The 17,889-nt window shown below is 35.5% G+C and overlaps 1 protein-coding gene across 3 annotated transcripts in view; it reads right to left on the reverse strand.

Annotated features, from left to right (window-relative positions):
* The window catches only part of LOC113078392 (kazrin-A-like), a 34,312-nt gene that overhangs the window by 6,528 nt on the left and 9,895 nt on the right, over nt 1-17,889 (reverse strand). The window contains exons 2-9 of one of the 3 annotated variants that reach the window (XM_026250722.1): nt 15,139-15,222; nt 7,942-8,133; nt 5,926-6,062; nt 5,631-5,801; nt 5,332-5,415; nt 3,618-3,792; nt 3,322-3,506; nt 1,242-1,365 (exon numbers count right to left, since the gene is read on the reverse strand). In XM_026250722.1, coding sequence (XP_026106507.1) covers nt 1,242-1,365; nt 3,322-3,506; nt 3,618-3,792; nt 5,332-5,415; nt 5,631-5,801; nt 5,926-6,062; nt 7,942-8,133; nt 15,139-15,222 — 1,152 coding nt within the window. Of the gene's footprint in view, nt 1-1,241; nt 1,366-3,321; nt 3,507-3,617; nt 3,793-5,331; nt 5,416-5,630; nt 5,802-5,925; nt 6,063-7,941; nt 8,134-12,014; nt 12,186-15,138; nt 15,223-17,889 lie in introns of those variants that run through there. The other 2 variants (XM_026250724.1, XM_026250723.1) reach the window with 2 other exon arrangements.

Below are 17,889 nucleotides of genomic sequence, written 5' to 3' on the forward strand. Positions count from 1 at the left end.
GATGAAGTAGCCAAAGACGAGCTCTGGGAGGAAAAGTGCCAAAACACAGTTACAAAGAGTGAAGAACTCAGCCACACACTGTTGAGTGTTTCTGATTTTATTTCAAAATAGTCTGTAGTTATATAACTTATTACCATTTTCATTTCCATGCCATTTAGAGTTCCATGCTATTCAGCACCAGCCTGAGCCAAACGCAGCAGGGAAACGAGAGCCGTCTCTCCATCTCCAGCTGATGAAGAACACTCTGCATGCTCTGAAAACTCATTTATTCTTCACTTCATGTCAGTGCAATATTGAAATGTACACAATGGTAAGAATCTGCCACTGAATGATAGCTAGCATTGATTTCAGAAAAATAAAAATAGTAGACTATAAATACAAAGTTGAATGGTGAAAGGCCCTGTAGAGTAAAGGTATCTAGTCCCCACTTGCAAAGCAAGATGGGAAACTATTGTCATACCCTGCTTTATTAAAGGTACAGTAATCATTTCCATGACAAATATCCTAAGTATTTTATTTTTTTATAACCAGTCATCTGGGTTTTGTATTTCCACACAGTTCTAAGATCAGTTTTTGCCTCCTGGTTAATGTTGTTGTGAAGGCAGTTGTCAGAGTTAGTGTGTGTGTAAGGGTGGTTATAAACTCTCCTGTAGGAAAGGCAGGACGAGCCACTGCTCACTAAAAGTCACAGACTACATCAAATGTCCAAATACCAGAATATGTTGCAAACAGATATCTTTTGTATCACAGTGTGAAAAAGCAAATGTCCTTTTTGGGGTTTTCATACGCGCTGAGGGTCCTGCTGGCTTCCGACAGGAGAGCTCCACCAATATGTTAAACACCCAGGTTTAAAAACAGCCAATGACAGACAATGAGCGTTAAATGATATAAAAGGCCTCTGGAAACACAAGCACAGAGTGCACAAAGACTATTATTTACACATTCAGCAGTCCTTCAAGTTTCCAGTGATATGCTAAAGTGGGTATAAAATGAACACACACACACACACACACACACACACACACAGACACACACACACACACACACACAAACTCCGGGCAGGTCTGGGTCTACTGCGGCACAGTTCGGAATCATTGTACAGTCAGCTTGTGCTCATAAACGGCAGCGATAGAGACACACACACACACACACACACACACACACAGAAACGGGTTAGGGGGGCTCTCAGCAGCGTCACCAGTCAGCATCCTCCTCTATGTAGTAGTCAGGTGTGTTAGTACCATCAAACAGAGTGGGGTCCAGAGACTTTCTTTGCTTTCCTCGACCGAACACCCTCGACAGAGAGCCCAGACCCATCCTCTCTTTCTTCTTTCTGCGTCTCTGCTCCTCTAGATCCTCTAGAGACTGGAGACAGGGATAAAGAAAGAAATAATAAGCACTAGAAGCAAAGGTGATACATCAAAAAACGAGCAGAGAATCTCTTCTGTATCAAGGCACAATGCATTTGAAGGTTGTCATAATATCTTCATTATTCAATTTCCTCATTATTCAAAGTTCAATAACAGCCACTCAAGATGTGAAATGTGTTGAGTGCACTTCTGTGGTTTGAAATTTAATTTATAGTTTAAATACATTTTATTATTATTATTACAAGTCCCTACATTTTTTGTTATTTTGTTGTTTCAGATAATTTTTTTTTGCTTAAATTTTAATAAGGAAATAATTTTAGAGACCATGCAATGCAATACATTTTTAATAATAGTAACAATTTTATTATTGCTAGAGTTTTAGATTTTTATTAATTACAATATTGAATTATTACAAAATGATTACAAGTTTAATAATAATAATAATCCCTATATTAATTTAGTTATTTTGTCATTGTAGGTAATTTTTTATTTATTTAAAAGTTTTAATAAGGAAATAATATTAGAAACCATGCATGTCAACACATTTAGGGTGGCAAAACTAAATAAAGGTTTGTTTATATACTATGTGTGTATAGTTATTATGTACATATAGGTATGCACAAATATATGCGGATATCTTTTACAAATATTTGTGTGTGTGTGTGTGTGTGTGTATGTATATATATATATTAAAATTTATATTATATAAAATAATTGATGTCAAACAATTAATCACGATTAATCACATCCAAAATAAAAGTTTTTGTTTACACAGTATATGTGTGCGTACTTTGTATATTTATTAGGTATATATAAATACACACATGCATATATATATATATATATATATATATATATATATACATATATATATATACATATATATATATATACATATATATATATATATATATATATATATATATATTTAAATATGTTACATTTATATATTAAATATATTTATACATAATATACATTATATGAATATGAATATATACATGTAAATACATGTAATAATTTTCAAAATATATACTGTATATATGTGTCTTTATATATACATAATAAATAAACACAGTACACACACATACACTATGTAAATAAAAACTTATTTTGGATGTGATTAAATCACAATCAATCGTTTGACATCACTTATATAAATATACATATTTTATATATAAATCTAACATATTTATCCTTAATATATACATGTATGTGTGCATATTTATTATAACATAAAAGAATGTAAAAACAAAATTTTGTTTTTGGATGCAATTAATTGTTTTGCAGCCCTAAACACAATTAACTGTTAACAACAGTAACAATAATAACATTATTATAATTTTAGATTATAATTAATTGCGATATTTAATAGAATTTAATAGAATTAATTGAGTTTTATTATTATTATTATTATTATTATTATTATTATTATTAATAATAATAATAATAATAATACTATAGTCCTCTCTCTCTATATATATATATATATATTTATTTATTTTTTCTACATAAATTTAAACCAATTAAAGAATATTAGCACCATGCATGCAACAAAATTTATGGTAACACCATAATGAGACCAGTTGAAAATACTGTGAAAAGACATCAGTATTTTTTGCACCTTTTCTGCAAAGCACTTCACAACCCTACCACATCCAACGCATGCATTACAAAAAAATTAAAAATCTTAACGAATATTGTTTAATATAGTATACTATGAACACTGTTGACTCTGTGACAAATTTTTACACGTCTATCATTTGTAAGTCACTATGGATATTAGAATCTGCTAAATAAGGACATGTAAATGTGCATGTAAATGTATTGAGGTATAGGTGTCAGGTAAACAGTAGCATGCTGCACTACTGTACTACACTTGTGCATTTGTGTATGTGTTTTGCAATGCAAAGAGTGTCACAGTGAGTGGAAATGCTGTGTGTGTGTGTCTTACATTGCAGAGGGAGTGTGTTCTGTGTCGTGGTGAATCGGATGGCGTTGAGGATCTCTCTCCCTCCATCACCGAGGTGTCTGAGATGACTGACGGTTGTTTAGAGTGACACGGACTGATCCTGGCTGCAGCTGATGACATCATGCTGATGCCATCAGCATCGCACACACACGGTGATGCTTTCAGCACTAACAGACACAAGCATTAGGAGAATTAGGAGGCTGATTTTAACTCATTTAGCATAAGTGGTTGAGATGTTTAAATGGACAGGTCAGTGCTGTAAGTGTTTGTGTGTGTACCCTGTCTGTCCATTGAGTGGTAAAGGTTTTGTTGACTCTGTCGTATCGCCGCAGTCAGAGGAAGCTCTGCATGCATCGCCCACTCTTGGTTGCCGTTGACGACAGTCTCTGTGGGCATGGCCAGCGAGTGTCGCTTAGGAACATCCTTAGTGAGAGTAGCCAAAGACTGTTTTGCCTGGAACACAAACAGATTTAATTCAATACGGTCCACATCCTTGTCCAGAGAGAGTGTTGTAAACAAATGTAGAAGTAGTGCCAGTCTGGAGCTAAAGTCAAGTTATTAATAGGCCCACAGAGAATCTATACTCGGAGGATTTAGCAGAAAATATTACTACATTTTACATCTGTAACTGAACCACGCTGACACGCCTTCTTCCCAGCTTATGTTCATTCCCATGTTTTATTTTAAGTCTTCATTACTTTTCTATTTGTATATTTTCTAAAAATGAGCATATGCGAAAAATTTAGCTGATTATTAAAAAATCTAAAATACAGAATAAAACAACAATAATATTGTGAAAAATTATTGCAATTTCTACATCTGAATATCATTATTTAATATACTTTAAAATATAATTTATTTCTGTGACACTGCACTGAATTTTCATCATCCACTACTCCAGTCTTCAGTGTCACATTATCCTTCAGAAATCATTTTAATTCTGATTTATAATTCATGTTGGAAACTGTTGTGATGCTTAATATTTTTTTTTGGAACCGGTGATAATTTTTTCTCAGATTCTTTGATGAATGAAGGGTTAAAAAGAACAGCATTTATTCAAAATATAAATATTTTCTAATAATATGTCTATGAAGACTGGAGTAATGAAGCTTTACAGGAATAAATGAGTGTATTAAAATAGAAAACTTATTTTAACTGTTAACTGTCAACCGTCCCCTCTTTGGGACGCCGACATTTACTTCACTATATTACAATTAAACAGGAGTTTTGAACATTGTAAAAAAAAAAAAAAGACTTCTTTGTTGCCTTTTTCTCACATCACATTTGAGAAATCATCAGAAATTATATATCAACTGAAAACTTAAAATCTCAAAATTAATCCTTTAGAACTCATTTTAAAATCAGACATTGGATTACCATGTAAATTGTATATCAATATCATGTTACAAAATGTTTTCATTCATGAATTATAAAAATTTAAGTTTGGATCTTGCACTACAAAGTCTATGTTCAAAAATGTGAGTGACAGTTAAGGGGTTCAATTGCAATATTTCACAAATGCATTTTCTGTATTTTTGATCAAATAAATCCAGCCTTGATATGCATAAGAAACTTTTTTAAAAAACATGAAAAATCGTACTGATCCCAAACTTTTGAACAGCGGTGTATTTATGTAATCGTTGCAGAAAATGCTGAAAAACTGCAGATTCCATGTTGGGCCAAAATCATTTCAAGCCACAGTCATGCTAGAAAATAAGCCAAAAGAACACCACCACATTATCATTGGTTTAGAATGGCTCCCAAGCTAGCTCCTAAACATTCTACAAAACGAGCATGCAGAGAAGAACATTCACGCTCACAGTGAAGGAACAGAAGTGCACATGCTTTTTCCATTCCATACACACAACGAGTTTGTTCTCAAAACAAAATACACGTGCAACCAATCAAACTGTGCATATCAGATGGGCAGTCAACACTGCAGGCCAATCAAAGAGTGATTTGGATTTGAGTGACAGGCCTGGCTGATCTTACCGACACTGTTTTGGGTGAGGCTGGTCTTTCTGGAGATCGAACAAACACGCGACTCTCTAGTTTCTGAGCCATAAAGCTACTCATCTGTTAAAGAAACACACACACATAAACAAAAGCACACACACACGCACACAAACAACCCAACCCTGACATTTTTGAGCTACTCAGCTGACAGATCGTTTGAAGACACATGAAGACATTCTGAACAAGGCAAACACTTCAGATATATCTAGACTCACTCATCCACTTAGAAGACAAAAAGTAGGATACCCTGCTTTTCTAAGCTCTGTGTATCTCACCATAGTCAGTTCAGCCTCCAGCTCCTTGATCCTGTTCTCTTTCAGGTCCAGTGCTGATCGGAGAGCACTTGCATGTTCTGAGGCCTCTTTGGTTTGTCGGCGTAGGTCCCACTTCTCCCGTTCTAACAGATCTTTTTCCCTTGCCAGAACTCTCACTGCATCCTCACTCTCCTGCAACACATAAATAAGAAGTGTGTTTGAATACTGAAGCATGTGTGTAAGTGGGAATTTATGCACGTTTAAAGTTGTTGTGCTAGTATGAATGCATGAGATATGCATGTATGTGAGAAAATACTTTTCGGTGTAGCTCATAGTTGCGTATGAAGTCTCGTAGCTGCTCCTCACGGCTCTCCAGTGTTGTGTAGAGCTGCTGCATCTGATTCACCAGATCAGTTCTCTCCAACCTCAAACGCTTCCTGTCTGCCTTCATTGCTAGGGGAAGAAGTAGATCAAAAATGGCTGTAAAAATGATATATATGTCATATGTGAGCATGAGATTTAACATACAGTATAAGGTTCATGTGACACTAAAGACTGGAGTAATCACAATTCAGCTTTACTGTCACAGCAATAAAGTACACTTTAAAATATATTAAAACAAAAGTCAATTACTTTCAATTGTAATAATATTTCACAGTATACTATTTCAATACAATATTTCACAATATAGTAGTGTATTTTTGACCAAATAATTGTAGCCTTGGTGAGCAAAGAGTCATCTTAATCAACCCCAAACATTTGAAAGGAAGTGTACTTCCTCAAGTCACATGATTATAGGTATCATTTATGTCCACAGCACAAAAATTTATAACAAATCATAACCTTGAGTGTAAGCAACACCAATCCTTAGCTGATATGTAGCAAGCACCAATAATTAAAGAAAACATACCAAAAAAAGAGAGAAAGCAAAATAAGCAATAATTATTCCCTCTACAGAAAATGAAAATACTAGTTTTAACTTTGCGATGTGCTTTCCAATCTAAAATACTGTTTTATAAAGGTTCTTTGCTCCTCTGCTAGTCTTGCCCTGACGAATCAGAAGTGCTCCACAACCTTGACAATCAAGCTTCTTTTCTGCTTTAAATAGTATGAATTCAAATCATATTCATAAAGACCTTACAGCGTTTCACCTGTCATTGCATATATGTCTTAGTATTATTACACCTTTTTACACCTGTTCTGCATTTGAAATCATTTTCACGTCCTATTCGGATTGTGGCCTTATCAATTTAAATACATAATACCATTTAATTTGCATAAAACCATTCCCATTTACACATAACTATCATTCTGTTGATGTCCAATATGTCCATTTTCACACACCAACCCCCCCCCCCCCCCCCTCTCTCTCTTCAGCTGGCTGTGGTTAATACTGTGTGATAACAGAGGCAGTAATTGACTGTTTTAGGTTGTTTGTAGCCTCTGCTCTGACTTGCAAATTGCAGCTCGTCTTTTCCAAGGACATTGAGTCCATTCACCCACCACTTAAAGACTCATTATACAGGAGCCAAACGGCACACAAAAAAAAGCCTTTTACACACTCATGCACACACACACACACAGGAACACCTGGAGAGAGAGACTGTGAATAGCAGTGAACACTCAGATCAGTAAATCCTGGAAGATCAAGAGCTCTTCAACCCCCCCAAACTGTGCTTAATTAAATATTGGATGTTCCTTTTCCATTAGCTCACACACAAATCACATTATTAGTTATTTGAGCTTTTGTTATCCTTCCATCTTTTACCGAAATGGATTTCTATAGCAGAAATGTACAATGGTTGCTTCAAAATGACAATTTTCATTAGTGATTTCAGTAGGCCTTTACCGAATACTGCAGAGGGTGATATGAGAAGGCTTTTTTTGCCACACATAAACTGTATACACACACACACACAAAGTCAGCACTGTGGTAAAGTTACTGTTCAAATGCTGAAAAATGAGCCACGGGACAAAATAAAGGAGGAGGAGAGACGAGGTCCAAATCGTTTTGAGGAGTCTCAGTCTCTGCAGATTTAAAACACCTTTAGGTCCTCAAAAGTTTTCATGATACTGGATCAAATGACCTGTCTGAGACTCATTTAAACATATAAGGTATATAATATAGTAAATCGATTGTAAATTACACTAAAATGTGCCAAAAATAAATGCATTATTAATAAATTAATCAAGGACTCTCTCCATAATATTTATTAACACTGTATTTGTTTTTACTGAGCAAGGGGTTTGGGCTTGCAAGTCTGTTGTTTATTTCAAAATGACAGGTCTAGTGCTGGCTGAGATCTGAAGGCTCATAATATTCATTTCCTACCTTGCAATGCCTCCTTTGCTCTGTCCAGCTCCTGCTCTTTCTGTGTTAGCTGCACGCGGAGCTGTGAAACAGACAGCAGCTCCACAGAGCAGCCTCCTCCTGTCTCCTCCAGCTCACGATTCAACATCTCCCTGACCTGCTTCAGCACTGACACCTCCTCCTGCAGACGCAGCACCTCCTCATGCAGCAGCACTACAGAGACAAGAGAGTATCATTAACATTACAATGCATCACAATGATGTTTTCATTATTTATTTTGCTACTGAACAGTTGAACGCCTCTTATTATTAAATTATTTACTATTTTTGTTATCAGAAGTGGCATGAGCAAAGTGGATTTTAAATGCAACAGCAAAATAAATAAATAAACATTTTTAAAGTTTATGGTCATGGTTGTTTTTTTTTTTTTTTTTTTAAGAAATTAATACTTTTATACAGCAAGGATGCATTTATTAATATTATTATATATTTATAAAGTTCTAGTAAATTAAGACGTTTACACGGATGTCATATTTCTTGTTCTTTTACTTCAGAACAAAGGTAGAAAAAACACACAACTGACCTACTTGACAAGTTTGAATCAATAATAATGATATCGGCATGCTTAGTGTGTACTTGAAGTATATCAGGGTGAGATGCATGTCATTGTGAGCTTTCTTAATAAACAAAAACATAATAAAAATAATAAAGTGTTTACAATTATTTACACTTAGCATCACAATTTTCTTATGCTCATCAAGGCTGCATTTATTTGAGCAAAATACAGAATTTTTTTAATTGTCAAATATTGTTGCAATTTTAAATAATAGTTTTCTATTTTAATACACTTTAAATTTATTCTTGTGAAGCAGAGCTGAATTTTCAGCTTCATTACTCCAGTCTTCATTGTCACATGATCCTTCAAAAATCATTTAAATATGCTGATTTATAATCAGTGTTGGAAACAGTTGTGCTGCTTCATATTTTTTAGGACCTGTGATCCTTTTTTTGGACTCTTTGATCAATAAAAATTTACAAAGAACAGTGTTTATTCAAAATAGAAATTTTGTGTTACAATATAAAATACTATTTAAAAGTTTGGGGTCAGAAACTTTTCTTTTTTCACAAAAATTTGTTTTTTTATTCAGCAATAATGTGTTGAATTGATAAAAGGTGATAGTGAAGACCTATGTTGTTAGAAAATACCTATTTTAAATAGTAAATGCTGTTCTTTTTACTTTTTACTCAAAGAATCAAAGACAAATATTTAGGAGGCACAATACTTTCAACACTGATAATACATCAGCATATTAGAATCATTTCTAAAGGATCATCTGACACTGAAGACTGGAGTACTGGCTGATGAAAATTCAGCACTGGGACACAGAAATAAGTTCTATTTTAAATTAAAATAAGAAACCAACATTAGAAATTCCAATACTATTTTACAATATTACAGTTTTCAGTATTTAGTTAAAATAAATAAATACAGCCTTGAAGAGCATAAGAGCCTCCATAAAAAAAAACTCCATTAGAAAAAAATCTGACTGATCCCAAACTGTTGAACAACAGTGTATCACACACAGACACACACACATGCAATACACAACCTTAAGCATACCTACCTATAAATCACAGTATGTCTAAAGTGCTTCGAAAAGAAAATCCTTCAAAGTATTCCATCAGTTCAACTTCACGCACAATGTGCAAATAAACCTCCTACTCAACAGGTGTTAGGACACAAGCATGAGAGCATTCCTGTCATTTCTGCAGGGTGAAGCTATAGAAAATCAGCGTAGGTAAAAGGTGAGACAGAATGTCAAGTAAATTGATTAGAGGCTTCAGTGAGGACAAAACATCACCGAATCTACAAAGCTAAAAATCATACATACATACATAAATATTAAAATTATACACAAAGATATAACTGTGCATACAGTAATGTGTGAATAAAATCATATAGTTAAAAACAGTAATGGTGAGGTGTTTGTGTGTGTGTGTGTTTGGCATCTATGATGAGCTTTGTCTGTCTGGCTCATGGTTTGTTGTCAAATTCTGAAGTGTTCAGGTCAGTCACCTGAGCTCTTCATTAAAAGTCTGATTCATTTTCTATTCTCTCAGCAATGTGATGATCACACGAGTCTAAAAAGTACAACAGTCTAATAAATATTCACATCACAGTTAGCTCTGAATGTGGGATTCGAAATGAGGTGAAGAATCCTGAACACCTGGTGTTCCTCCTTGTCAGAACAGGCTGAAGTCTTGACACAGGCATCTAATGCAGCTCTAGAATCTGCTTTAGTTTACTTTCAGACAGCAGATACGAGACAACACTGCAGATCTGCCAGGCTGTATTATACGGATTAGTGCTGTAAGACCTCTGCATCAGCTAATCCAAAAATGAGCCACTAGAATGCAGATGCAGCTCTAGATTAGCTGGGTTCAGTGAAGGGTTACTGTTGGCTCTAGACTCAAGCTTCTTGTCCAGACAGGAAATTTGTATTGTTCAATATTGTAGAAGTGTATGGTAGGAGTTTTCACCTGGACTCTTTGTGCTTGCTTTTTTATGACTTTAAAAACAGGATATCAGGGCTAATTTAAACAGGCGGAAACAAGGCCTGATCATGAATGCTCAGCTTGCATGTATAGTGGCCCCCCAAAAATGCAAACACTTAAACCATAAGTGTTCATTGCATTAGCAAAAAATTCATTCAGAATTTATTCAGAATCATTTCTCCTGTCAGTTCCACTTAAGGTCTTTAAAATAAATGCCACTTGGTTTAATGATTTGTTAACCAAGGCGATGACATTGAAATAAGAAGTGTGACAAAGAAATAAAAAAGGAGAGAAACACAGAGAGGCATGTGAGGGCTTCTCGTGCAATGTTTACATTTAATTTAAAGAGTCTTGAGTGTTTTGGCCTTTGAGGACATTACAGAAAAGGCCAGTGATGTAACAGCCACATTCTGAAGAGTTTAATTCTATTAGTGTCGTCAACCACAAAATGGAACTGGGAGCCTCCGGGAGAAGACTAGAGAAGGAATGATCGTTGACTTAAAATCTCACTGCACCGTAAACAGAATTTTAAACAATAACAAAAAGACTTTTATCAGATGAACGTTTGCAATGAAGTTTGAACTTAATAATAAAGAGGCTGTAGGCTTGTGGTGTGTGTGTATGTGTGTGTGTTTCTGTCCTGGAAAGCTCATGCTTCAGTTTATATACAGTGGGATGAAGTGATGCCAGGCCTGTCCACTGTGATAAATACTCCCACAGTTCCACCACCACACTCTGTTTTATCCATCTTCTTATGGTGGGGTATTTGAATGCAAACAACTCTGATTCAAGACATATTTTTTTTTTTAGCTTTTACAAATGATGGTGACAAGTAAATAAAGCCATTTTCTCTTATATTTTCATCAATTAACTGGACGTGCAAGAAAAAATATTTCACAATTTTGTAATCAATACAGTCCTGCGCAATAACTCACAAAATCATTTCAGGTAGTAAATAAGGCATTTTCAAGGTTACCTCAAGGTTACTTACTCCTGCAGCTCAACATAGAAAGAGAGATTTTAGTATTAAGCATAAAATGAGACAGCACATGGCACATCATTTTGTAACTTTATTATATATATTATTATAAAATATTAAATAGAATATATAAATATAACCTTTTTAGCTACAACATTATTATTTGTATTAGCATTAAGAAAATTTAGAAATGGTCTTCTGCAACAGCATCTAAAAGAATTTTATGCAAATATTTACTTTAATCTAGCCTAAAGTTCATGTCTATTTGTTAACTGCTCAAGAGCGTGTGTGTGTGTGTGTGTGTGTGTGTGTGTGTGTGTGTGAGAGTGTCTGTTTGAATGTAAACACGATTGATGATGTAACGGTACATTCTGATGCCTCATTGCATTTACAACAACAAACTTTGAAAACCACTTGAATCACATCAGCCTATACATCATCTGAACACACACATGAACCCTCTCCCAGTGAAACCAGTCATGCAGCTACAAAGAAACTTTAGCTGCTCTCCGTTTCTCTCTAGCCTGAGGGGAAACGCTCACGATCAGTCGTTTACTCACCCGCAGTCAGCGCTCATCCCTCACTGTCTTCTACAACAAGTCAAATGCTCCAGACTTAAAGAACCTCAGCTATCATCTCCTGCACTGAATCCAACAGCACACCAAATCCAAAAGCTCAAACTCCCTCTTCACCTGCCAGAAGCGACTCCCACTGGTTTACAGATATTAACTGTCCTCAGACCTCCCTCTTTGAAATGCTTAAAGAGGAGGAGCTACAACTGACACCGCTGCTCAGCAAACACACACACACACACACACACACACAAACACACACACACCAGACAAAAGGAAAGAAAGGATCTAGGTTCAAGGTGCAGAATTTCAAGCAGGTAATGACTCTCTTTTCAAACACATCCATAAACACACACACACAGCACTCTCACTTGCCAGATTCCGGTAAGAGGAAACGAGACACACACACACACATACACACACACACACACACGTTGACAATCAACAACTAACACACAGTTCTCAGAATAATCTACAGGAAACCCAGTTTTGCAATCTGTCTTTATCCACTTGTTTTTCTCAGTAAGTTTTTATCCAAGTATCTCCATTTGTGTGTGTGTGTGTGTCAATTCACTGCAAAAGACTAAATTGAACGTTGACACTAAAAATGGTGTCTAAGGAGTAATATTAAATTATCAAAGCAATAAATAAATATTAATTTGACGTGTGTTCTTAAATGGAGATACAGTGGGTACAAATACTTTTTAAATGTGTTACAATTACCCCTGTAATAAACAATTTTAAAATAAATTCAGTATTATTATACCTGACATCATAAGCCTAATAATTGTACAGGTGCTTTTGTAAGGGTGTGTGTGTTTCAGTCTCCTAAGATCACTGCAGCTACATTTTTTTAAATTAACAATATAGTAAAATGGCAATATTGTGAAATATCGCTACAAGACATTTTTATTATCAGTAATAAAAACAGTTAATCAATTTAATGTATTCTTGCTGAATAAAATAATACATTTCTTTAAAAATCTTACTGAACCCAAATGCTAGCTTATGAATTCATCTTTCTGTATTAGTAGTCTGTGAATTAGGAATAGACAAAAAAGTCACTATTTGCCAGCCAATTTTAAATGTATTACTCTTTTTTTCAGTTTTTAGTGTGTACCTTCAGCGGGAATCGAACCCATGACCTTGGTGTTGGCAGCATCATGCTTTATGCTGTACAAATGGTGGTCTTTCAAAAGTGTGCAAGGGACCCAGTCCCAAACTGCATTTTTGGCCATGAAATACCCCAAATGCTGTAAAGCACACTTGGTCACATGTACACACAGACTCACAAACTAAAACTGATACACACACAGAATCTGTGAGCCTGATCGCAGCTGTGCTGCTTTTCAACACTAGGCTAAATTTTACAGGTCCCTCAGGATGGCTTGTCAACACATACACACATTACACCTGTCAACAGAGTTCACACACACATACAAACATACAATCCCACTTGCACAAAGGAATGTAAAGTGTGGCTAACTGCTGTGCCAAGCACACCATAGCCAAAGACAAACAAATGCAGGCTGGCATCACCTTCTGACAGATGATTATTCTAGTCTTTGAGTCACAGAAACAGCAGCATTTACACTAAATGAAGTATAATAAACATACTCACAGATGCCAACATTAGTTGATGACATGAACCCCCCAAAAATGAAGGGAATAAACGAGTGATAAAAGAGGAGAGGTTTGTTTAAGAACTTCAGCCACAGTCATTCCCTCTGTGGAGATGATAAATCAACTGATTCATAATTTAAAACCTTTGATTCATAAAAGCCAGTAATCAGAGAACCTTAATCAAATGAGCCTCCAAGAGTCAACCTGCAGTCAGGCCAAAAATACGCTAAGATAAAATGGCAGAGTCTCTCTACCACTCCACCTCTCTTTATTCTCCCTGTTTGACAGAAAAATAAAAATAACTAACGGCAAAAAGGATGACGGGCTGCTGACAGGTTCAGCAGAGAGTGAACATGTGCAGTCTTGCATAGCCAGACTGGACCACTAGCATAATGCCTGGTCCACATTGCATCTTATTCTGGCCAAGAACCATTTAAATAGGCATAAAGTCGCCACCCACACTTTTTAGGTGATTTTACATGCTGAAAAGCTGAAAAACCACAATAACAAGGCATCAGAGCTGTGTCAAGTTCAGGATGTAGAAGTGTCGTCGGTTCACAGGGAATCAGGTTCAATCTGGGTCATGTCATGTACTTTCCACTGTCATGCAAAAATAAAGGCAAAGTCCCTCCAACCCCTTCAAAAAACAAAACAATAACAACAACAACAACAAAAAACAAGCTTCCAAGGAAAAAACAACAACAGGCAAATCCACAGCAGTTCTCATAAAAGTTGTGTAGACTGATGAAATTACTAGAAAATCTCATAGCTCACAATTCCAGTAACCGGTTCTTCTGCAGAAGTGCACGTTGCTACGTAGAGGTAACAGGTAAGTTTTCCTAGTAATTATGCACTACCTTTCAAAAGTCTGAGAGTTGTTTTTTATTTTAAAGAATTTTGTATTTTTTTACTCTTTTTCAAACATGATAATTAGAATGATTAGATATTAGAATGATTTCTGAAGAATCACTGAAGACAGAAATAATGGCTGCTGAATAATCAGCTTCATCATTACGGGAATAAATTACATTTTAAAATATATTAAAATAGAACAGTTATTTTAAATCAAAATAATATTTCACAATATTACTGTTTTTACTGTTCTTTTATTCAAACAAATGCAGCCTTGTTCGAAAGATAAAATTATAACTGAACAGTATTGTAAAAAATGTGTATCCCAATTCCCAGACAAAGCCAAGCAATCAGATTGAAGCTTATCATTTTGCAAAAAAACTCTGTCCCTTTAAATATGCAGCCTGATGTTGTGTGTGTGTGTGTGTTCTTCCAGCTCAGCTCAGGAAAATTCTCCACTCTCTATCTCTCAGGCGAAACCTCATAGATCACTCTGATTTTCAATCTGACATATGCACAGAGACACACAGACACACACACACACATATTTTCATTCCACTAGTCAGTGGTGCATTTCATGGTATTTGTGCTTATCTGGACTTCCTTACATGCTTTTCAGCATGTACAGTATTCTTACCTTTATCTAAGGATGTCTCCTGAAGAACAACGTCACATTTTTGACCAAGCTCTGTCAAAGCTTTCTGTCTTTGCACCGGTGCATCTGAAAGAGAAACACACAGACACATACTGTTAGAATTTATGAACATTGTGTGCTTGAGCAGGATTCACATTCTGGTTTTATTACGATCGCTCCATATGGTTGGAAATTCACATTTGATCAAAATAAATGTCTGGAGTTCAGCTTGAATGACCTCTGATAGCAGCAGCAGAAGCAGTAGATCTCACCTCTGATCCGGCTGAAATATCACACCACTCACTGCAGAAGGAACTGGAAGCATTTAACACACAAATCAATGGCAGAATAGAGGCTCAGCCACTGGATGCTTCTTATAACGCCTTCAGGATAGATTCCAATGCTTAGAAAGCTTCTTTACCTAATTAAAGTGAGCGTAATCTTATAAAACTAAATCACCGGCTTTATTCTCTTTCTTCTCTCTCTCTCTGAAGATGTTTTCACTCGTTTCCTCTGATCACCCATCATTCAATCTTATTTCAGCACCGACGGAAAACCTGTTCAGCATGATGTGCCACCGATCAACATCCTTCAGATGAGCGTGACAAGATCCTACTTAAAACACTTACACACATATACACATGAACTTGAAATATATTGATTTTGTGATTGTGAGCGACATAAAATCACTAAAATGCTAAGTGCTAAGATGTCTAGTTTTTCTTTTTTCATCATTCTCTTTTCAGGGTTTCTCAAAAGCCTTTAGCTGTAGAAACATTACAGCAGACCAAGTGGAGTCAAAGTCTGAGACCACCAGAGGAAAAAAAGCTTCTTTTTCTAATTTAATGCAATGTTTTTGGTACAAATTAAGTTCTCAGCAATGCAATTCGAGTGAAAAATGTGTCCTGTCTCTGGGTCTCTCTTGCATGCAGAGTTTAACAGATCGAAGTTGAATAGATGAAATGTGTTGTTTCCCAGACAGAGAGACAAAAACAAGATAAAAGGGAGTGAGGGGGAGGAATGACATTTCTAACGAAGAACAAAATGCAGCAGAAGGAAAATGTCTTCGTCAAAACTTCTAACACAGCTGAGGCATTTTAAATACAGAATTCGAACCATTTTGCTCCTGATGTTGTTGTAAATCCTTGAAGAGACATCTTTTAAAGCAGATGAGTTCACACTGTAAATCATGGAACCGATTGGGATAAGACTAGAGAGAGATTAAATACAATCGGTTCACCAACCAGATATGACATTGCTTTTGTGTGCTCTGTGAGGATATGAAGTTAGAAATGTCTGGTTCAGGGGTCAGAACTCCTCCGTCTCTCTGACAGAACGTCTGGAGCCGAGCCAGGACATGACCAGGGGTTGCTAAGCAACTAATGCCAAGGTAACAGCACCCAAAACTCTTACACCCGTTTCAGGCAGAAGGTCATCAGAGGGGCCTACATTTGAAATTAGGAGACACTAGTGGGGCAAAACACTTTTCCAGGTTAAAAAGTAACTGAAACAGAAACTGATACACAATTTTAAAAATAATAACAATGTCCTGTTAAATTTATTTTGGGGAAAAGACCAGCAACTGAGTTTTATAGAAATTTACCATAATCAAAATGATGACAGGGTTTCAGGGATTGTTGTTAATGTATATAATGTAGGTTTATGTATATTTTACCAACATCATATACAAATGTTTATGTTTACATATCTGTCTATTTGAACTACTAAAATGTGCTTTTTAACAAAAAATGTACTAATAACCACCAAATACATGCTGTAATATCATGAATTTGAGGTCACTGTAATTGGCCTAAACATAACTCTTATATGGTGGACAGGGTAATAGACACAAAAGCCCTATTTGGATAGTAACTGCTTCTCATGGGGACGCAAGTTATTTTCAGGCATTTACTGGGGGAAGTATGTGATTGTATTGCCGCCTGAATCCAGAATGTCTGTGTTTATCTCTCACCACCCACCTAAAAATCCCCAGCTGAGCCGAATTAGCTACCGTTTTTTGACGAACACCAAGGTTGTGTGGTTATTTAATTGCAGTCTGAATCCACATCTTTGAGTTTACAAGAAGAAATATTTTCAGAATTCAACGTTTAAATCACTGCCAAACACCATAAGGTAACTGTGGTAATTCACTGTAATTTGTATGCATATTTATTTCTGAAAATTTGTCAAGTATTTATAAGAACAATATTTCATAACTGCTCCACTACATTGAATGGGAGCAGAAAGAGAAGAAAATCATGTAAATATTGGAAATGGGTCTTTATTATGGGAGCAGGAGGTATGCAATACATTTAAAAATGTGTTTTATATACAGTAATATACATAACATATACTATATCACGTCTATTTTCCTATTTTTTAAAAGGAAATTAAATATGCTTGGAATAATAAGAATACATTTTACACAAGTATTATTTGTAATACATTTAACACAAAAATAAGAATAAATTTGTATAAAATAATGTTTTTTCATCAAACAATCATGTAACTGGCCATGTGAGCAGCGCATTCCCAGATTCGTAGGATCACAGAACTTACTTCAACGGTGTTTAAAAATAGCCATTTGAATCCACGAGTTTTCTCACTGCAAGTTTCTTTTTACAGATGTCCAAATGAGGGGAAAAAAGACCGTCTGAACAGGGCTAAAGACTAAACACCAACACATGGCACTAAAATAACGCAATATATATCACAAAACACCCTAATGTACATTACTGAAGAAAATTTTTGTTT

Source organism: Carassius auratus, unplaced genomic scaffold (genome assembly GCF_003368295.1).
Source record: "Carassius auratus strain Wakin unplaced genomic scaffold, ASM336829v1 scaf_tig00025657, whole genome shotgun sequence".
Taxonomy (NCBI): domain Eukaryota; kingdom Metazoa; phylum Chordata; class Actinopteri; order Cypriniformes; family Cyprinidae; genus Carassius; species Carassius auratus.